This window comes from Oncorhynchus nerka, linkage group LG14, assembly GCF_034236695.1.
Source record: "Oncorhynchus nerka isolate Pitt River linkage group LG14, Oner_Uvic_2.0, whole genome shotgun sequence".
NCBI classification, from domain to species: domain Eukaryota; kingdom Metazoa; phylum Chordata; class Actinopteri; order Salmoniformes; family Salmonidae; genus Oncorhynchus; species Oncorhynchus nerka.
Window position 1 is genome coordinate 31,372,783 of NC_088409.1, and position 21,918 is coordinate 31,394,700.

General features: G+C 47.9%; 1 protein-coding gene across 1 annotated transcript in view; it reads left to right on the forward strand.

Annotated features, from left to right (window-relative positions):
• LOC115142141 (rho GTPase-activating protein 33-like) overlaps positions 1–21,918 on the forward strand; it is a 45,032-nt gene that overhangs the window by 17,385 nt on the left and 5,729 nt on the right. The window contains 24 exon segments of the mRNA XM_065027986.1: positions 951–1,035; positions 4,138–4,224; positions 4,504–4,641; positions 4,993–5,085; positions 6,340–6,462; positions 7,026–7,103; positions 7,498–7,564; positions 9,166–9,216; positions 10,513–10,662; positions 11,008–11,110; positions 11,263–11,407; positions 11,509–11,591; positions 12,292–12,399; positions 12,573–12,721; positions 16,954–17,110; positions 17,248–17,387; positions 17,606–17,680; positions 17,997–18,682; positions 18,685–18,747; positions 18,869–19,055; positions 19,211–19,557; positions 20,002–20,678; positions 20,680–21,030; positions 21,032–21,918. Of these exon segments, the coding sequence (XP_064884058.1) occupies positions 951–1,035; positions 4,138–4,224; positions 4,504–4,641; positions 4,993–5,085; positions 6,340–6,462; positions 7,026–7,103; positions 7,498–7,564; positions 9,166–9,216; positions 10,513–10,662; positions 11,008–11,110; positions 11,263–11,407; positions 11,509–11,591; positions 12,292–12,399; positions 12,573–12,721; positions 16,954–17,110; positions 17,248–17,387; positions 17,606–17,680; positions 17,997–18,682; positions 18,685–18,747; positions 18,869–19,055; positions 19,211–19,557; positions 20,002–20,678; positions 20,680–21,030; positions 21,032–21,918 (5,030 nt within the window).

Below are 21,918 nucleotides of genomic sequence, written 5' to 3' on the forward strand. Positions count from 1 at the left end.
TAAACCTAATGTCTAACCCTAACCTTAAATTTAAGACCAAAAACACATTTTGTTTTCATACATTTTTACAATATAGCCAATTTTGACTTTGCAGCTGGCCCATCTAGCAGAAATCGCTCATATCTGCCTGCAGGGCAAGATTCATGACAATAAACGTTGAGCTGCAAAAATCACCATGCCATGGAACTGCCGCAGTCAGTGTGTGCATTTAGGAGTAGGGACATGCAAAGCAGTCTGCCCAGTGTGGTTTCTGTTCATACGAGAACCACGGTCACTGTCAAGCTCCCATAGCTACAGTTTTGTTTGTCCTGGCTACAGTTTGTCCCATAGTTACAGTTTTGTTTGTCCTGGCTACAGTTTGTCCCATAGTTACAGTTTTGTTTGTCCTGGCTACAGTTTGTCCCATAGCTACAGTTTTGTTTGTCCTGGCTACAGTTTGTCCCATAGCTACAGTTTTGTTTGTCCTGGCTACAGTTTGTCCCATAGCTACAGTTTTGTTTGTCCTGGCTACAGTTTGTCCCATAGATACAGTTTTTTTTGTCCTGGCTACAGTTTGTCTCATAGCTACAGTTTTGTTTGTCCTGGCTACAGTTTATCTCATAGCTACAGTTTTGTTTGTCCTGGCTACAGTTTGTCTCATAGCTACAGTTTTGTTTGTCCTGGCTACAGTTTGTCCCATAGTTACAGTTTTGTTTGTCCTGGCTACAGTTTGTCCCATAGCTACAGTTTTGTTTTTTCCTGGAGCTTCTTCTAACCTAAGTGTAGGTCTACTAATTCACCCAAACATAGACAGACTGTATACAGGGCTTCTACTGCTGCACTAACGTTAGAACAGTGTTGGTCTGCTGCTGTTCAAGACAAATACATTCTCTGTATTGTGACTCTCACACTGTGACTGTATAATGCTGTTATTTAATCTAATCTGACTGCTGTGTGTGTTTCTATCTCAGGCTGTCTGTTGTGAAAGGTCACTTCCCTAAGCTCGTTGACTGTGCCCACTTCCACTATGACAATGTGGAGTTTGGCTCCATCGAGGTAGGTTTTGACACGAGACTGTGCGTGCGGGCTAAAATGCCCATTTTAGAAATGTAAAATACAAAAATGTCTGGCTGACTATAAATGAAGTGTGTTTTAGCCATGTCTATTACTAACGTTTTAGGTCCTTTTAGATGTTCCAGTGGCCTGCATTAGAACCCCAGCCTCATGTTGTAATGTTACTGTAGTGATGACAACCCCAGTCTCATGCTGTAATGTTGCTGTCGTGACGACAACCCCAGCCTCATGCTGTAATGTTACTGTAGTGATGACAACCCCAGTCTCATGCTGTAATGTTGCTGTCGTGACGACAACCCCAGCCTCATGCTGTAATGTTGCTGTCGTGACGACAACCCCAGCCTCATGCTGTAATGTTACTGTAGTGACGACAACCCCAGTCTCATGCTGTAATGTTGCTGTTGTGACGACAACCCCAGCCTCATGCTGTAATGTTACTGTAGTGACGACAACCCCAGTCTCATGCTGTAATGTTGCTGTCGTGACGACAACCCCAGCCTCATGCTGTAATGTTACTGTAGTGACGACAACCCCAGCCTCATGCTGTAATGTTACTGTAGTGACGACAATCCCAGCCTCATGCTGTAATGTTACTGTAGTGACGACAACCCCAGTCTCATGCTGTAATGTTGCTGTTGTGACGACAACCCCAGCCTCATGCTGTAATGTTACTGTAGTGACGACAATCCCAGCCTCATGCTGTAATGTTACTGTAGTGATGACAACCCCAGTCTCATGCTGTAATGTTACTGTAGTGACGACAATCCCAGCCTCATGCTGTAATGTTACTGTAGTGATGACAACCCCAGTCTCATGCTGTAATGTTGCTGTTGTGACGACAACCCCAGCCTCATGCTGTAATGTTACTGTAGTGACGACAACCCCAGCCTCATGCTGTAATGTTACTGTAGTGACGACAATCCCAGCCTCATGCTGTAATGTTACTGTAGTGATGACAACCCCAGTCTCATGCTGTAATGTTACTGTAGTGACGACAATCCCAGCCTCATGCTGTAATGTTACTGTAGTGATGACAACCCCAGTCTCATGCTGTAATGTTGCTGTTGTGACGACAACCCCAGCCTCATGCTGTAATGTTACTGTAGTGACGACAACCCCAGCCTCATGCTGTAATGTTACTGTAGTGACGACAATCCCAGCCTCATGCTGTAATGTTACTGTAGTGATGACAACCCCAGTCTCATGCTGTAATGTTACTGTAGTGATGACAACCCCAGTCTCATGCTGTAATGTTACTGTCGTGACGACAACCCCAGCCTCATGCTGTAATGTTACTGTAGTGATGACAACCCCAGCCTCATGCTGTAATGTTACTGTAGTGACGACAACCCCAGCCTCATGCTGTAATGTTACTGTAGTGACGACAACCCCAGCCTCATGCTGTAATGTTACTGTAGTGACGACAACCCCAGTCTCATGCTGTAATGTTACTGTAGTGATGACAACCCCAGCCTCATGCTGTAATGTTACTGTAGTGACGACCATCCCAGCCTCATGCTGTAATGTTACTGTAGTGATGACAACCCCAGCCTCATGCTGTAATGTTACTGTAGTGATGACAACCCCAGCCTCATGCTGTAATGTTACTGTAGTGACGACAACCCCAGCCTCATGCTGTAATGTTACTGTCGTGACGACAACTCCAGCCTCATGCCTGTAGTGTTGCTGTCGTAATGATCACATGTGAACAGGACTGACACACTACTAAGGACCTCACAGTACAGGTCTCACTGTGGGTTACTGTGGGTGGGTGGGTGTGTGTGTTCCTGTCAGAATACATCAGGGCTATGGGCGGAAGGGGGTGGGCACAGTGGAGAGATGAGAGCAGCAACATCTCCAGGGCTGAGGCTGGCTCTCTTTCTTTGTACCTGACCTACACAAACTCACTCGCTCACGCGCAAACAAACTCACTCTGATTTTCAGTCCATGGGCATCATAGTGGAAGAGCAGCAGTACTCTCTCCTTGCTCTGACGTTCTCACTCATACCTCTCTAGATATAGATGATGTAACGTCATTATCTAATCCTATTACAAGGATTAGGTAACTTAATGCCATTTTAAACATATTCATGATGATAAACACCATACACCTGATGTAGTGAGCGACATTATTACCTCCATGTCTCTTCCCGCCCAGCACAGCTGTTAGTGCTCTCGTTCTCTGTGCTGGAGTGTGTGTGTGTTGAGCTGAGGGAGCACTGCTCATTAGTGTCTGAAGCCCCTGAAGAAAAGAGATCTGAAAGAGGCCATTCTCATCTCACTGTCCTTGCTCTCTGAGTCAGAAACAAACACACGCCAAAGCGTCTCTCTGGTTCCTTTCTCTTTACCTCTCCCTCTCTCTTCCTACCACCCTCCACTGAGTCTCTCTCTCTCCCTCTCTCTGCATCTCTCTTTCTGTCCTTCCGCTGCTCTCTCTGTATCTCTCTCTGCATTAGTCATAGTGGATTTGATGTGAAGGTCCTTCAGACAAACGCTCCGAAGTCCACAACACTGCCGGTCTCATTTCAGATGAAAGTATTTTCTATTTGAATTCACCTGGAGCCTCCACACCGCCCTCACTTCTTCCTCCTCTTCCCCAAAAAAGAGAATAGACACACAGAAAAACGGTCTTCATTTTGTGCTTGTTTGTAGAAGCCCACTTGTTTGTAAATCCGGGCCACCAGAACCCCATGGGTGTCCTACGGCTCCACCCGAGGCTTTCTATTTGTCACTAGTTTAGCAGGCTTGTCTTTTCACAGCTTTCTCTGCATTGTTAAGTCCATTATACTGTTTGTTTGCTGTTTGTCGGCCATTTTGAAAGATCTCCTCTGATTTAGTTGGCTACTTTATTAGAAGATGCAGAATCTGGGCGACTAGGAGGGAGGTTGTGTAAAAGGTACCAGGCAAGGATTGCCATTTCCCTGGATATAATGTATCCTGATGGTGTGTGTAGGTATAGGAGTGCTTTGTAGTATCCTTGTATGTGTGTTTGCTTATTCGGTGTACAGTAGGCTATATGTTGTGTATAGTTGCTCCTCCTGTTCCTCTAACCCATGCTTGAGTGTGTGTGTTTCTGTTCCTCAGTTGCAGTTTGCGAATGAGCAGAGCGTTGCTAGCTGGAACTCGGGCTCTGCCAAAAACCTGGTTTTCCTGGTGCAGGTGTCCTGCCAGGTGAGTGGGCATGGCCACATACCCTCGCCCAACACGAGCGCACACACACTCGCACATCTCCTTGCCAGGGCTATATCTAACCCAGACACATTCATACCAACACGTATGAGTGGGACAGAGTGGGAATATATTTTGTATATATTTTGTATTTGTGTGGGAATATATTTCCCCCTCCCTCTCTCCTCCTGTCTGACTTATTACCCCCCTTCCTTTCTATCCTCCTCACATTAATATTTATGTCCCCTCTTCTTTCCTTCTCTCTGTCTCTATGTGATGTAGGCTAAGATGTGGATGGTTCGGCGCTCCTATGAGGAGTTCCGTACTCTGGACGCTCACCTCCACCAGTGTATCTACGACCGGCGTTACTCCCAGCTGCTGCCCCTGCCACCCCTCAGCGAGATCGGGGACAGGGTAGAGGTGAGTAGGGACTGTGGGAGAGCTTATTTGTTGGGGGGGGTTATGTAGCATTCTGGCTGAATTAGCTGTAGAATGTTTTTCTGTACTGTATGGAGGTCGATGGTACCGCTGTAGGTTAGCATGAAGACCTCTGAGAATGACATGAAATTACCTTCATCGAGGTGATGTAGTCATGGTTGTCTGTGACCTGTCTGTCTCTGCACATTTGTTCTCTGATTCTAGCAGGTGTTGATATTTGGGTCACCTGTCTTCATCTATGGTATCTGGGAGTAGATGTATGTAAATGGCTGTCGGCTCCTACAGTAGCTGTGTGTTAAAAGTCCTGTGTCAGTTGTTTTTGTTGTTTATCAGATCTTCACCCCGCTGCTGTCGGAGTACCTGAGCCGCCTCTCCATGATCGTGGACAACAAGCTCAACTGTGGGCCTGTGCTCACCTGGATGGAGGTGAGACTAAGTGTCTTTAGAAAACATAAGAGTGTGGACTGTGTGGTCCAGTGGTTACAGCCGCTGACCCCGGCTCACATATATGCCAGAGTCAGCATGGGTTCGAATCTGGCCCACTGCCTTTTGATTCTCCCTCCCCCATCTTTCACACGGTAGTACGATCTCTTCAATAAAGATAAAACACAAAACATAGTGGGACTGCTTTTTTTGGGGGGGAGTGGGGTTGCCCCTCCCCCTGAAGACGTTGAAAGAAAGAGTGAAGGTGAGAATAAGCTGTAAAAACATGGAAACATAAGAAGTTGGCCAGAAAAAGAAGACAATTGTTGGGGAAGACCAAAGAAGAGTAGGAGAGAGAAAGACTGCTAGAGAGACAGGCTTTGTCTTACCACCTGTGCATTAGCCCTACTACTATAATTACATTACATTTACATTTACATTACATTTAAGTCATTTAGCAGACGCTCTTATCCAGAGCGACTTACAAATTGGTGCGTTCACCTTAAGACATCCAGTGGAACAGCCACTTTACAATAGTGCATCTAAATCTTTTAAGGGGGGGGTGAGAAGGATTACTTTATCCTATCCTAGGTATTCCTGAAAGAGGTGGGGTTTCAGGTGTCTCCGGAAGGTGGTGATTGACTCCGCTGTCCTGGCGTCGTGAGGGAGTTTGTTCCACCATTGGGGGGCCAGAGCAGCGAACAGTTTTGACTGGGCTGCGCGGGAACTGTACTTCCTCAGTGGTAGGGAGGCGAGCAGGCCAGAGGTGGATGAACGCAGTGCCCTTGTATGGGTGTAGGGCCTGATCAGAGCCTGGAGGTACTGAGGTGCCGTTCCCCTCACAGCTCCGTAGGCAAGCACCATGATCTTGTAGCGGATGCGAGCTTCAACTGGAAGCCAGTGGAGAGAGCGGAGGAGCGGGGTGACGTGAGAGAACTTGGGAAGGTTGAACACCAGACGGGCTGCGGCGTTCTGGATGAGTTGTAGGGGTTTAATGGCACAGGCAGGGAGCCCAGCCAACAGCGAGTTGCAGTAATCCAGATGGGAGATGACAAGTGCCTGGATTAGGACCTGCGCTGCTTCCTGTGTGAGGCAGGGTCGTACTCTGCGGATGTTGTAGATCATGAACCTACAAGAACGGGCCACCGCCTTGATGTTAGTTGAAATTAATTAATTAAGGGATATTGAGAAAGTTGTGTAATTATTTGCCTGTCTATTCCTTAAACAACAGAGGTTTGTGTTTGCTGTTCCTCCCAGATTGACAACCGTGGGAATCGGTTCCTCCTGAAAGAGGAAGCTTCGCTCAACGTTCCCGCCATCGCTGCTGCTCATGTCATCAAGCGTTACACGGCGCAGGCCAGCGACGAGATCTCCATTGAGGTATGGAGCTGCTGCAGGGATACACAGAACCAAATGAGATTTACATTAGTGGCAGTCATAGTTTTCAAATCTCTGTGTCACCTCTGTCTGGGCCTTGGTCTCTCTGTTTGGCTGTCACCTTCCTTTTCCTTCTCTTTTTTCCTCCTCCATCTTCATGTTCTGTCTATTCCTGTCCTCTCCTCCTCCTACTGCTCCTCTTTCTGTTTCTGGGCCAGAGCACCCTGGAATGGGGTTACCCAAACACTGAGGCACATTTTAGCTCTTTCTTTCTTTGTGTCGCTCTCTGTCTCATCTCCTCAAAGTGAGGAATGGCAACTGTTTCTCATCTGTTCTCTGAAATAGGTTCAGGCAGGACTATATTATGCCCTGATCCAGCTTGTTGTGTCTGGATAATGTTTAGTTTTGGGGCTGGTGTTTTGACTGCCAAGGCTGTATTATGTGTGTTGATGTACTTTTGGCTCAGATGGTGGGGGTGATAAATGAAGTCATCTGGCTCGTTTGCCTATAGACTTTGTCTGAAGTCGGAGGTTGTTTAATGTCTTTGTCTGTGTCTCTCTCTCCAGGTGGGAGATATCCTGTCTGTAATTGATATGCCACCCAAAGAGGACTCCAACTGGTGGAGGGGGAAGCATGGCTTCCAGGTACACAACACAATCACTGGAGACTTCTGCCGCTGGCTGTCTCCCTCACACACACACGCCTGTCTCCCTCACACACACGCCTTTCTTCCCCACCTACTCTGAAGAGTCCCGCTGCAGGACAACAGTTCTCCAGATGATGGCTACGTTCACTATCTCACGTCTCCATGTTTCTGTACTTTCTTTTCCCTTCTCATTTTGTTTCCTCTATTTCTTTATATTTCTTTCTTTCGCTGTTCTCTATTTTCACTAAGCTTCTACTTTTAACTCATTTCCTCTTGTTTTTTTAACCTATGTCATGTGTAAGCTATTGTGTGTGTGTGTGTGTGTGCCCAAGTTTTTGTGTGTGTCCGTGCTTGTTATCCTCAGTTACTTTGATGGTCTTTCCCCACTTTAGGTGGGCTTCTTCCCCAGTGAGTGTGTGGAGCTCATCAACGAGAAGCCTCAGTCCACTGCTAAAATAGGTAGCTTACACACACACACACACGTTATGACACCACCATACTGAATCCCACTTACTGTACATTATCACATACAGTGCCTTCGAAAAGTACTCAAACATTTTGTTGCGTTAGTCTTATTCAGAAATGGTTTAAATACATGTTTTTCCTCATAAATCTACAGACGAAACCCCATAATGACAAAGCGAAAACAAGTATAAAATAAAAAAAACAGGAATACCTTATTTACATAAGTATTCAGACCCTTTGCTATGAGACTTGAAATTGAGCTCAGGTGCATCCTGTTTCCATTGATCATCATGTTTCTACAACTTGATTGGAGTCCACCTGTGGTAAATTCAATTGATTGGACATGATTTGTAAAGGCACACACCTGTCTATATAAAGGTCCCACAGTTGACAGTGCATGTCAGCAAAAACCAAACCATGAGGTCGAAGGAATGGTCCGTAGAGCTCTGAGACAGGATTGTTTTGAAGGCACAGATCTGGGGAAGGGTACCAAAAGAACACCGTGCCCTCCATTCTTCAATGGAAGAAGTTTGTCACCACCAAGACTCTTCCTAGAGCTGGCCCGCCCAGCCAAACTGAGCAATTAGGGGGAGAAGGGCCTTGGTCAGGGAGGTGACCAAGAACCCGATGGTCACCTTGACTGGGCTCTAGTGTTCCTCTGTGGAGATGGGAGAACATTCCAGAAAGACAACCATCTCTGCAGCACTCCACCAATCAGGCCTTTATTGTAAAGTGGCCAGATGGAAGCCACTCTTCAGTTAAAAGGCACATGACAGCCCGCTTGAAGTTTGCCTAAAGACTCTCAGAACATGAGAAACAAGATTCTCTGGTCTGATAAAACCAAGACTGAGCATTTTGGCCTAAATGCCAAGCATCATGTCTGGAGAAAACCTGGCACCACCCCTACGGTGAAGAATGGTGGTGACAGCATATTGCTGTGGGGATGTTGTTCAGCGGTGCGGACTGGGAGACTAGTCAGGATCGAGGGGAAAGATGAACGGAGCAAAGTACAGAGAGATCCTTGATGAAAACCTGCTCCAGAGCATTCGGGATCTCAGACTGAGGTGAAGGTTCACATTCCATCAGGACAACGACCCTAAGCACACAGCCAAGATAATGCAGGAGGGGCTTCGGGACAAGTCTCTGAGTGGCCCAGCCAGAGCCTGAACTTGAACCTGATCAAACATCTCTGGAGAGACCTGAAATCTGACAGAGCTTGAGAAAAAATGGGAGAAACTCCCCAAATACAGGTGTGCCAAGCTTGTAGCGTCATACCCAAGAATTCTCGAGGCTGTAATCGCTGCCAAAGATGCTTTAACAAAGTACTGAGTAAACGGTCTGAATACTTATGTAAATGTGATATTTCAGTTTTTTTTTATAAATTTGCAAACATTTATGAACTGTTTTTGCTTTGTCATTATGGGGTACTGTGTGTAATTTGAGGGGGGGAAACAACTTAATACATTTTAGAATAAGGCTGTAACGTAACAATGTGGAAAAAGTCAAGGGGTATGAATACTTTCCGAATGCACTGTACACCTGCACTGTGTCACCAGATCAATGTCAAATGTATTGAGTGACGTTTGTGTTTCCAGATGGAGATCCAGCCAACTCCAGCGCACCAGGACCTCCCTCTCCTACATCCGGTAAACAGAGGCAATCAATCAATCACTACTGTATGAGTATTCAGTCTCCACAGAGCGTGTCCACGGTTTTGCAGGGGCTGGCTTGAAATGAGTTTGACAACATGCAGTACTAGTTGTCATGGTTACTATGTTTTCTTTCTGGCATGCAGCATATATTGCTTATATTTAATTGAACTGTATATAACGTCCACTTTTCCTCCCTCTCTTGTATCTTCGCCTTGTAAGTCTTCTAAGTAAACATTATAAAATGATATCTCTCTCTAGACAATTTTTTTATTAAAGGATCCATGACCCCGTGTTATAACCAGAAACACACAGCAGATCACATAGTTTCACAATTACTCAGCCCATAGGTAATTTTGCTTGCCTAATGTGGTCACCACAACATCTTTGCTATCTTCATATTTGTATCTCCGACCACAGTATATCTCTGTTTTGGGAGTGCGAAGTACAGAACAACAGTGTATTTAGCTGGTGTTCCAACCGCCTTCCTGTTGTATCTATTTCCTTTCTCTCTTTCTCTCTCTCTCAGTTCCTCAGCCTTGGTACCTAAGACTTGCTGGTAACAACAACTGAAATTGAATTTCTCTCTCTCATTAATCTATTTGTCATCTAATCAGAGTCCTTCCACCGTCCTTATCTTTCCTAATGCCCCATCTCTCCCCTTAATGCAGGGCCTGTATAACACATTTCCCCTTAAGCCAACCAGGAAACGTTCAATAGCCATTTATACAACTAGCCTAGGGCTGTTCACATGCAGGAGTGGCGAGGATGTTTTTAGAGTAGAATTAGTGTACATGTATTTTAGAGGCACCCATAAATCATAGGAACACAATGGAGCTTGTTGTATAAATGAGAAGCAAGTCGTTGTTTTAGAGGAAGACAATACAGGTTTATTATGACCAATGACAATCATTATTTCCTTAATCCTAATCTTCATCATGCGTCCAAGTAATCTGCTGCTGCTTATTGTTCTAATGATGTTGATGGTCGTGGCTCATTGGTCCAGAACACGACCCAGCCTCCTACTAGTGTCCATGCTCCAGCTCCCACTAAACTCTCCTATTTTCTGATGTCTTTTCACACGTTTTATATTCGATGACGATGATGTCATTCATGTTAAACAGTCACATGTGGAAACACACACACTTGAACACACACGTTTGCAGGCACTTCTCTGTACACACAAACAAAGACACGCCCCTCACAAAGATGGACCCCTCATCCACCACAATAGTCTCTCTTTCCCACTGTAGTGTCATTACTCAGCAGCTCTCTGTCGCCCCCCTCTGACAGTTTCTAAGAAGCACGGCAAGCTGATAGGATTCCTGCGCACCTTTATGAAGTCCAGGCCCACCAAGCAGAAGCTCAAACAGAGAGGCATTCTTAAGGAGAGGGTGTTCGGCTGCGACCTGGGAGAGCACCTCCTCAACTCAGGACTGGACGGTACATAAAACTCACTTATCCTCACGTAACCTTTTGGGGATGTATAGAAGTTGTCAGAATCTTTGGGCTTGTGATTTTTATAGTAACGTAAGAGTCGAGTTGCTGGCTGCAGAGAGTGAGGCGGTTTTGGTGTGTCAAGTGAACTCGGAACAATATTTAAGTCAATCATGCCATTTTAGGATCACATTAGTGCTTCGGAGTTGATGAAATGGGCCCATTGCCCTAGTTAGAGTTCTACAGTTCTAATTCTAGAGTCTCAGAGAGTCATCTGTGTGTCCTTGAGAGCCTGGTCTGGTTTGGTGTACTACTGTAACATGTGACATGGATCTTTGTGTGCTTCTCCAGTTCCACAGGTTCTAAAGAGCTGCTCAGAGTTCATAGAGAAGCATGGTGTGGTGGACGGCATCTACAGGCACTCTGGAGTCTCCTCCAACATTCAGAAACTCCGGTACCACTCCTCATGCTAACCCTAACCCTGCATGTCAGGTCCTGAACCTGTAAAGTCTTAGAATAACTACATAGATCATTGACTGCATTAATAAAATACATATATGCAATATTCTTTTGGCATTCAACCCTATTTGACACTCTCTCCACCAGACATGAGTTTGACAGTGAGAATGTTCCAGACCTGACCAAGGATATGTACATGCAGGACATCCACTGTGTGGGGTCCCTGTGTAAGCTCTACTTCAGAGAGCTGCCTAACCCCCTGCTCACCTACCAGCTCTACGACAAGTTTGCTGTGAGTACATGGCCATAACCCAACACAACTCCCTCCAACTGAAAGTACTGTCCATTGTCAAAGGCTAAACCATCTGTTTTTTCCCTGGTCTTCCTCCGTAGGACTGTATGGGAGAGATGACGGACGACGAGCGCATGGTGAAAGTACATGATGTCATTCAGCAGCTCCCACCACCGCACTACAGGTACACACAACACAGCCATGGAGACAGAGACTACAGGTATAGACACAACACAGCCATGGAGACAGAGACTACAGGTACACACAACACAGCCATGGAGACAGAGACTACAGGTATAGACACAACACAGACATGGAGACCGAGACTACAGGTACACACAACACAGCCATGGAGACCGAGACTACAGGTACACACAACACAGCCATGGAGACCGAGACTACAGGTATAGACACAACACAGCCATGGAGACCGAGACTACAGGTACACACAACACAGCCATGGAGACCGAGACTACAGGTACACACAACACAGCCATGGAGACCGAGACTACAGGTGTATACACACACACACAACACAGCCATGGAGACAGAGACTACAGGTGTATACACACACACACACAACACAGCCATGGAGACAGAGACTACAGGTATACACACACAACACAGCCATGGAGACAGAGACTACAGGTGTATACACACACACACAACACAGCCATGGAGACAGAGACTACAGGTGTATACACACACACACACAACACAGCCATGGAGACAGAGACTACAGGTATACACACACACAACACAGCCATGGAGACAGAGACTACAGGTATACACACACAACACAGCCATGGAGACAGAGACTACAGGTATACACACACAACACAGCCATGGAGACAGATTGTGGACTGATGTTGGCTCTCTGTCAGGACCCTGGAGTACCTCGTTAGACACCTGGCTGGTCTGGCCACCTGCAGCGGAGAGACCAACATGCACATCAAGAACCTGGCCATTGTCTGGGCCCCCAACCTGCTCAGGTGTGTGCCTCTGCCTACCTATTGTACCTGCGTTGTGGATCGTTCCTATATAAATATATTGTTTAGAACAGGTGTGCCTCTGACATGTACAGTAAGGAATCATGTCAGCTCTATTCATGGCATTTCTGTCTACAACACCTTCCTGGCGTGGCTGTGTGTTGTCTCCGTGGCAGGTCTATGGAGATCGAGGCGGTGGGTCTGAGTGGTGCAGACCCGTTTAAGGAGGTGCGGATCCAGTCTGTGGTGGTGGAGTTTCTCCTCGGTCACGTGGACGTGCTCTTCAGTGACTCCTTCACCTCTGTAGGACGCTTCACAGGCACAGGTATGCACATCACCATGACCCAAACGCTGGCTTCTCTAACGCTCACTGGACACAATCCTCCCAACTTGGTTTCCATTTGTGTGGATACACACATTTCCAATTGAAATCAATGCATGATTTGCATCAGTCGGCAATCGTCAGCGACGTGTGGATTTCAAGTTAGGATTTGACTGAAAATGTCTTCTCTCCTTCAGAGTGCTCCCTCTGTCCTCTCTCCCTCTATCAGCTCTGTGGTTTTGTGTTATCAATGCCACACACAGAGCATTTACCTCAGAGCCTCAAAGTCTCTTTTTAGTACCTACAGTAACTAGGTTTACTACTCAGCCAGCCAGGCTTCCTCTATCCTCTACTTAATGCTTTTAGTTGTCTGGTTAAACAGAGAGCTTTGGTTAAAGCCCTGTATATAATGGATGACACTTCTACCTCCATTACAACTGTCACCACCGCCCGCTGTCCTCCGCTTTTTACCCCGCAAATGCTGTAAATCTATGAAAGCAACTCTACTTGAACTCTACTTGAATGACTGATATATGATTTAATTGCACTCTTTGTCTTGCCTTGCAGCACAGTAGAACATGTGTATGAAGAGTCTAAAATGGCAGTAATATAAGTGATTTCTCCACTGCATCCATTTTCTTCATAATTGATTTTCCAAAAAGTAGTACAATATTTGGCAACATTTTGTTCTTTACTCTCGATAAACATCCGTATTAAATATGGAATAAAACTGAAAACTTGCCATAAAGTGAGCCCTCAGCCACACTGATGATGTAGCCATCCCACTGGGCACAGACTTCAATTCAACGTCTATTCCACGTTGATTCAATGTAATTTCATTGAAATGACGTGGAAACCACGTTGATTCAATCAGTGTATGCCAAGTGTGATTGAAGCAGCAGATAGTGAGTGAGAGCTGTGTGTCTCCGTAGCAACGGGCAAGCTGGAGTGTAAGGTCTCTCGGCAGCACCAGAGAACCAGGCTGGTGAGTCTGCAGGAGGCCAGGGGTGAGGAGGAGGTGGGGGAGACCAGGGGTGAGGAGGTCCCTAAGGCCCCCAGGCCCCCTACACTATCTGCTCCTCTTCTGGAAGTCACCGTAGAAAGGCGACGCTACTCCATGTTCTGACCGTCCTCTCTCTCTCTCTATCTCTCTCTCTATCTATCTCTCTATCTATCTCTCTATCGCTCTCTCTATCTATCTCTCTATCTCGCTCTCTATCTCGCTCTCTATCTCTCTCTCTATCTCTCTCTATCGCTCTCTCTATCTATCTCTATCTCTCGCTCTCTCTATCTCTCTATCTCTCTCTCTATCGCTCTCTCTATCTCTCTATCTCTCTCTCTATCTCTCTCTCTATCGCTCTATCGCTCTCTCTATCTCTCTCTATCGCTCTCTCTATCTCTATCTATCTCTCTCTATCTCTCTCTCTATCGCTCTCTCTCTATCGCTCTCTCTATCTATCTCTATCTCTCTATCGCTCTCTCTATCGCTCTCTCTATCTCTCTCTCTATCGCTCTCTCTCTCTATCGCTCTCTCTCTCTATCGTTCTCTCTATCTCTCTATGCTGGATGCTTACAAGCGCTCTAGCGTTGATTGGTTTAGTTTAGGCTTGGTCTACTTTTGGCTTCTGTGTGACCCATTTGTCCTGAGATCTCTGTACGATGTGCACAAGAAAGAGTTCATGATGAATGTGTCTCATTCTATTGGGCTTTTGTCTGTTGTTTTCCAGTAGATAGTAAGTATAGCCAAGTTGGCCTCTCGAGTGGCGCAGTGGTCTAAGGCATGTATAAACCCACTAGAGATTCTGGGTTCGTGTCCAGGCTCTGCCGCAGCCGGCTGCGACCGGGAGACCCATGGGGCGGCGCACAATTGGCCCAGCGTCGTCCGGGTAAGGGGAGGGTTTGGCCGGTAGGGATGTCCTTGTCCCATCGTGCACTAGCGGCTCCTGTGGCGGGCTGGGCGCAGTGAACACTGACAAGGTTGTCCAGGTGTATGGTGTTTCCTCCAACACATTGGTGCGGCTGGCTTCCGGGTTAAGTGGGCATTGTGTCAAGAAGCAGTGCGGCTTGGTTGGGTCGTGTTTTGGAGGACGCACGGTTCTCGACCTTCGCCTCTCCCGAGTCCTTACGGGAGTTGCAGCGATGAGACAAGACTGTAACTACCAATCAATTGGATACCACGAAAAAGGGGTAAAAAACAACAACATTTAATATAAGTTTTGTGTGCACATGCTGACATGTGTTTCTATAAACCCAGTGTCTCTTCATGATTTTAGTCACTGGTCAGCTGTAAACTCTCACATGATTTTTCTACTATATTGACAGTTGAATAGGCAATAAACTTCCATCCTGGTTCAAATTCATCCCATCTTGAAGTAAATGTGGTCGGTTACATTTTGTGTTTACTCCAATATTTGTTTTTGACATTTTAAATAGTTATTCAAGTAACTTTTGGGTTGTTTTGCGCTGTAATCAAATCAAAGTTTATTTGTCACGTGTTCCGAATACAACAGGTGAAATGCTTACTTACAGGCTCTAACCAATGGTGTGAAAAAAGGACAAAAAGTGTGTGTGTGTGTGTGTGTGTGTGTAGGTAAGTAAAGAAATAAAACAACAGTAAAAAGACATTTGAAAAAAGAGTAGCAAGGCTTTATACAGACACCTGTTAGTCAGGCTTATTGAGGTAGTATGTACATGTAGGTATTGTTAAAGTGACTGCATATATGATGAACAGTTTTAATGCTCAAACTATTAAAGAATATATGTTGTTTTGATCAATGTGCCACAAATGCTGTGGATGTTTCTTTTAAGAGGATTACATTGAGCCAGAACCACCAGGTAAAACAACCATGTTGCATTGATTATTCCCAGCTTCCGTGATCTGTTTTGTCTTGTCAGCTAGCTAAATAATCAATAGGCCCTATAGCTAAAATGTTTAACCTCAGTATTGTCTACAGATCAGCAGTATCTGTGTGCTTCTCCAGCTGAAGAGTTTCTGTCAGCGTCCCAGCCAGGGCTCAGTTAGATGCTTTGCTTTGTGTCTCAGACTCCACGCCAGGAAAGTCCCAAAAATATTTTGGGTGTCCAATTGTTCTGGCTATTCTCACAGAAACTTGATTGGCAGGATGAATGTTTGATATGGTTTTTACATTTGTATCACAAACCATTTGTGAGAAAATCCTCTAAGACCCTATGATCTGTGAACTGTACATGATAGTGTGCTCTAAAATATGGATTATGTCTAGATTATGATTTTGTAACACATTTATTCAACATAACATATTAGTGAATATCTCGTACCATTTGATTTTGTACATTTTTAGACATTGTTTTAAACTATATACTGTACAAGTACACAAAGTTTTCAACATTCTGCTACTTTTGAAGTTATGATAAATTGTGAGCCCCAACAGTGAATGGGAAAATGGATTCAAATGGAACTCCCTCTGCTGGTGATTTGCTGAATGTAATTGCTTAATGACTTAGATACATTTTTATGTTTAAAAGTAGCAGAGCACAATTTGACTCATTTGAAGAGTGTTTGACTTGTTGTTCCAACAATTTGTCCCAAAAATATGCTAAATCAAAAAGGGTACTTTTGAAATATTAATATAAATACTTTTATGTTGAATACATTTAATGTGAAAAATTGTATTGCAGTAAATTAATGTGGAAAAAATATTTTTGGGCTTTCCTGGCATGTACTTGCCCTATAAGACACTGTTACAGTACTCTGTTAATTGCATTATAATAATACATATTTGTTTAGATGTTAATCCTGTCTGATGACCCATGCTCTGCTCTCCTCTGACGGGTGTCCTGTTTAGCAAACCTCAGCAAACTTTGCCATTGAGGTTACTTTGGTTGCTCTTTGATTTGGAGTTTCAAATGAAAAGGTCCGACATCCTCTGCATACCTCAGCCTTCCCTCCCTTTGTGTTGTTTACTCCATGTGATTTCTGATTTGCAAGTGTGTCCATGTCTTATTCGCTCTCGTTGGGCAAATCTGTAATGACACCCTATTTCCCGTATAGTACTCTTAAAAACATTTTTTATATATATATATATAGAGATTTTTTTTGCCACATAGTGTGCCACTTAGGGGCTTTGGCCAAAGGTAGTACACTACTATACAGGGAATAGGATCTCATTTGGAACAAAGCTTTTGGCCTCCGTCAACAAAGCCTCCTCACTCTCCCACCCTCTACCTATTACTAACTGTCCTCTCTCTGCCTGCAGGGCGGCACTCTCTGACCAGGCCCAAGTCCTTTGTGTCCGCCAGGCTGCTCTCCCTAGAAGAGGCCCAGGCCAGGACACAGGCTCCTTTGCTCCTCCAGGGGGCGCCAGTCCAGTTCCAGGGCCAGTTCCACACCGTGCTGGACCACCCTGTCGACAGGTGAGTGGGAGGCCAGGCTTATTCCAGACCATGCAAGTTTCTGTAGTTTTGCTATCACATGCAGTTGATTTAGCAGTCTTACCCACCTAAATCTCTCTCCCTCCTTCTCTGTCTTGCTCTCTCTCCTCCCCCTACAGGAGGAAGAGAGGGATGAAGGTACGGAAGGCAGCTGGAGGGAGCTGGAAGACATTCTTTGCGATCGGGAAGCCCCCGGGGGCGGGGAGACGTAAACCAATGAGGATTAGCTCCCTGTTCCAGCCCGCCACCTCACACGCAGGTAGATATCATGTCTGATTTGGACCACCACCTGGATGCAGGTGGAAAGAAAAATAAATGCCAACTCCACAGTTTGTCCACCTTTTTGATCCCCTTCTCTCTTTGTATGACAGATCTCCCTTTCTCTCTCTCTGGCTGTCTCTTTCTCCCTATTTTCTCTCTCTCTCCGGCTGTCTCTTTCTCCCTATTTTCTCTCTCTCTCCTTGGTTTCTCCTGCAGGTTGTCGTGTGGACAGTGTGACCCTGCGTTCAGCTAAGAGTGAGGAATCCTTATCATCCCAGCACAGTGGAGCAGGTACACCACAGTAGGCCATAACTCACTGACGCTAATACTGATACTCATCTCAGCAGGTCAAGTCCATTGACTGATCGACAGCAGAATCTCTCTCTTCTCGTCCGTTAAGTATAGAGTATGAGATGTTTCTGTCAGGGGAGGCTGTGGAAGAGAAGTAATGTGTCTGGAAGCAGTGATGATAGTTGATTTTGGGACAGTCGGAGTAGAATGGATCGTTTAGGAGGTTGTTGGAGCACTAAGACGAGCACCACAGAGACGCTTATTTTAAACCCTGACTATTCCTTTTTTTTCCTACCTCTCCTCCTCTCTCTCTCAGGACAGTCTAGCCGTCTGCGGCGGCCCCGCTCCAGCAGTGACGGTCTGTCTTTGGCTGCCTCCATGGACCCCCAGCACCTGCCCCAGCGCCCCCCGTCCCGCCTGCCTTCCAGCCGCTCGTATGACAGCCTGCTGCCTGAGGACCGCCGGCCCAGGGATGATGGAGACGATGAGCAGGATGACGACGAGGAAGGCATCTACATGCTGCCTGACTTCTCCAACCAGGACCCGGCTGCTTCCTGGATGGCCGAGGACGTCATTGACTTCAGCCCCACCTTCCTGGAGGACGGACCAATCGGTTTGGGCAGCAGCACAGTCACCGCGGGCGGCAGGGAGTCCCCGCCAACTGCCACGCCCCCTCCCTACCGCTGCCTCAACCACCAAGGACACTCTCACTCCAGCAGCCAGCGCTCAATCACAGAGGACCCCGACTCGGTGCTCAACCAATCGAATGCGGCCGTCAGGAGGAGTCTGATCATCGCCGCCACAGCCCCGCCCCTTCAGGTGTTCTGTCAACACAGACCGGCCAATACCAGCCCATCTGCCGGCCAATCAGGGGAAGGCTCCAACCGGAGTACCTCAAACAGCCAGGGCCAGCCCACTACACCTGTGACCTCTGCCCCCTCTGCTCAGCCCCCAACAGAGAGAAGATCTTTCACCCGGAAGATGGTGAACGCCTTCTCGCAAAAAAAGCCCCCAAGTCCCCTACACTGGACATCTCTGACCCTGTATCCATCAGCGTCCCTGCTAAGGTAATTCTTCCCTCTCTGTCACTCCTGTCCCTGTATTTCTGTATCTCATGATTGGAGATTACTTTCCTATATACTCTGTATGATAAATTTGCCTCCCCAAACTTGACTTTCTCCCTCGTAGGTGTTGGACATGATTGGCGGCCGAGCTGGTGAATTACAGCCTGGCATCCCAAGCAGTGGACCCTCCCAGTCGCAGCCTCCTCAGATGATCTGCATGCTGCTGAAGTCATGTGACTTCCAGCTGACGGAGAGCTGCCAGCAGGAGATCTGCAGCAAACTGGGCCCCGAGGCCAAGATCAGAGGACAGGGTGAGTAGACAGGAATGGACTCAGCCAACACGTTTGATTGATTGAATGCATTAGTTGATTGATTTACAGTCATCAAAAATGAGTTTGTTTTCAATGATTCGAGGTTTTACTGCAGACCATAGTCATGTAATTTAACCCTCCTCTCCCCTCTACAGGTATAACGGAACCCACCGGTGCCCCCCTGCTCTCCCAGCCTCCCCCTCCCCCTCCTAAAAACCCAGCACGCCTCATGGCTCTGGCCCTGGCTGAGAGTGCCAACAAGGCCCTGAGACAGGGCGCCTCGCCCCCCTACCGCCCCCCTCAGTCCCGGTCCCAGGACGCAGCCGACACCCACTACCAGAGGTCCCTGTCTGCCGACGCAGGAGAGCTGCTGTCCTCTGACCCCAATCCGCTCTACTCCACAGTGCGCCCCCTGTCTGTGGGGATGACCGAGGGAGAGGAAAACGCGACAGAGACTGCAGCAGATACAGGACACGGCCAGGGAGAGAGGACTCCAGGACAGGTGTGTGGGAGTGTGCACATGTCTGTAAGTGGCACTGTTTAGGTGTACCTTTGTGTAAACTGTGTCCGTTTGTACTGTGGTAAATTCTATGTGGTGGATATGTTGTTTTGACTGTGCTGGAGATGTTCTAGTTTTGGGCTCCATATGAAGAGCGACAACAGTGCTGTCAGGTCATTTTCAGCAGAGCCTTCATTTCCTAACCATAACAAGCAAGATGTTTACAGTTGCCTGGGCAAAATTAGATTTCTTTTTTTTTTTTAACTGTCGTTGTTATGAGACTGACAAAGCCCATGTTCTATTTTCCCAGCTGGTTAATCAGGCTTAGAGAACAGTACAGTAAAGTATGTCCGGCCGCACGTAGCTACAGCATGCATGACTAACCAGTACTGTAACTTAATGTATGGCGGTAAAAAAAAGTTATACTTTTTAAATTTTTTATTGTAGGATACGGACACCCTGTCCTCTGAGACGTCCGACTCTGTGGCGTCCAACTCGGAGCTGTCTGGTGGGAGCGCCTCTGGAGACGACCAGACCCCCAGCCCCATCTACAAGAACCAGAAGCAGCTGTCCCAGTCACAGCCCCCCAAACCAGGCCAGTCTGGGGAGAGACCTAGCCCCACTGAATCCCAGTCTCAGAGGAAGCCCCCAGCCTACTCACGCCAGTTCTCTGCCCCTCACCTCCAACAGAAATCAACCTCCACCCAGTCCAAGCCGTCCTCAGCCCACCCCCAGCTCCTGCACTCCAAGTCAGAGTCCCCTCTGACTCAGGTCCGTGCCTTCCAGCCCACCCGCCCCAAAGTACCCCCTAAGCCCCTGGATCTGAAGCGTCCCCATAGAGCACCACTGGCCCAGACTGAGATGCGTCGCTCCCTGGACTCAGGGCGCATCAGGCGGATCTTTGGTCAGCAGGGGAACCCTCCTCTGGCCAGGGCCTTCTCAGAGCGTCTGAGTGGAGCTCCAGACCACCTCGCCCGCTACCACGCAGCCAGCCAACCATCTCCGGGTCAGCAGCCCCCTCAGCAGACTCAGATCCGGCCCGTTCCCCTCTCCTCCACCTCAGAGGACCAGGGAAAGATGGAGAACTTCTACTACGAGATCGCCGGGCCTGAGAACCCGCAGGGCCCCCAGCTATGCCCGCCACAGCTACCAGAACATGAGGCTGGACCTGGAGGGTAACTTCCGCCCGGCCCCCCACCCAGAGGCCAACAAAAGGCCCATCTCCCGGGGGCATCACCAACACCAAACCCAGCCTCTCCACCACAACCAGGGTGGACCCAGAGGGGAGAGGGGGCCCCAGCTCTGGTCCAAAGAAGCCACGCGGGCTTGGGCAGCTGCCCACTCCCAGTCCCACTCATTCTTCCACGGACACTCCCACTCCCAGGACGGCTCCACCCACCACCATCACCCCTCTCACCCCCGGCCCCAGCGCCAGACCTCCTCCTCAATCCGGCTGGCCCGTAGTGAGATGCACCCTCCCCTCCTCCTCCATGGTTCCCCTGGCGCTCCACCAGCACCAACACAACCTCCACCGCTCCAACCGGTCAGCCTCCACAGACCTCACCTCCTCCCAGCTACACCCCTATTTTGAAAACGGGAAGGTGTGCTATCGTAAGCCAGAGGAGGCTCCTCTGAGTCTGAGCCAGCCTCCCCAGGGCATCTCTCTCCAGGGTCAGCCATCCCAGCCCTCCCCTCCCCAGGCCCACAGACCAACCTCCAAGGACCTGTCTGAGCCCATCTACGTCAACTTCCCTTTCCCCAGCCCCTCTACTGGGGCCCAAAACACAAAGAACTGGACCAGCACAGACCTGGATGGAGACTCTACACAGAATTCTGAACCTCTTGCCACGCCAAACGACCCCCCTCCCCCAGAGGACCAGAGACAATCCTCCCCCCGCCTGGACCCTGACCAGGGAGGCTCCACCAGTGTTAGCCTTACCCCCTCCACTCCAGACAGCCCAGCCGCCCACAACGACTCGGCTGCAACGACCCCAGGGAGCATCCAGGAGAGCGACTTCCTCCCAGCTCCCACAGCGTCTACATCGACAGGGATCCACTACCGCAGCCGCTCAGACCCCCAGAGCTCCAGCTGCAGTACGGAGCCCATCCCGGGCCTGTCGGGGAAGGAGATCGCCTCCCTGCTGATAGAGAAGCTGGCTGAGGAGGAGAGGGCTGAGGGTCCCTCCACAGTCACCTCCACCAGCTCCTCCCCTGCCATGGAGCACCCTGCCAACCCCTACCCCAGCCAGCAGCACAACCAGCCCCCGCCTGCCTATAATGTCTACACACCGGGCCCCTCACTGATCAGGGCTCCTCAGAGGGCCGGGGCAGGGGTCTTCCAACGCCAAGACCCGCTTCGGAGGT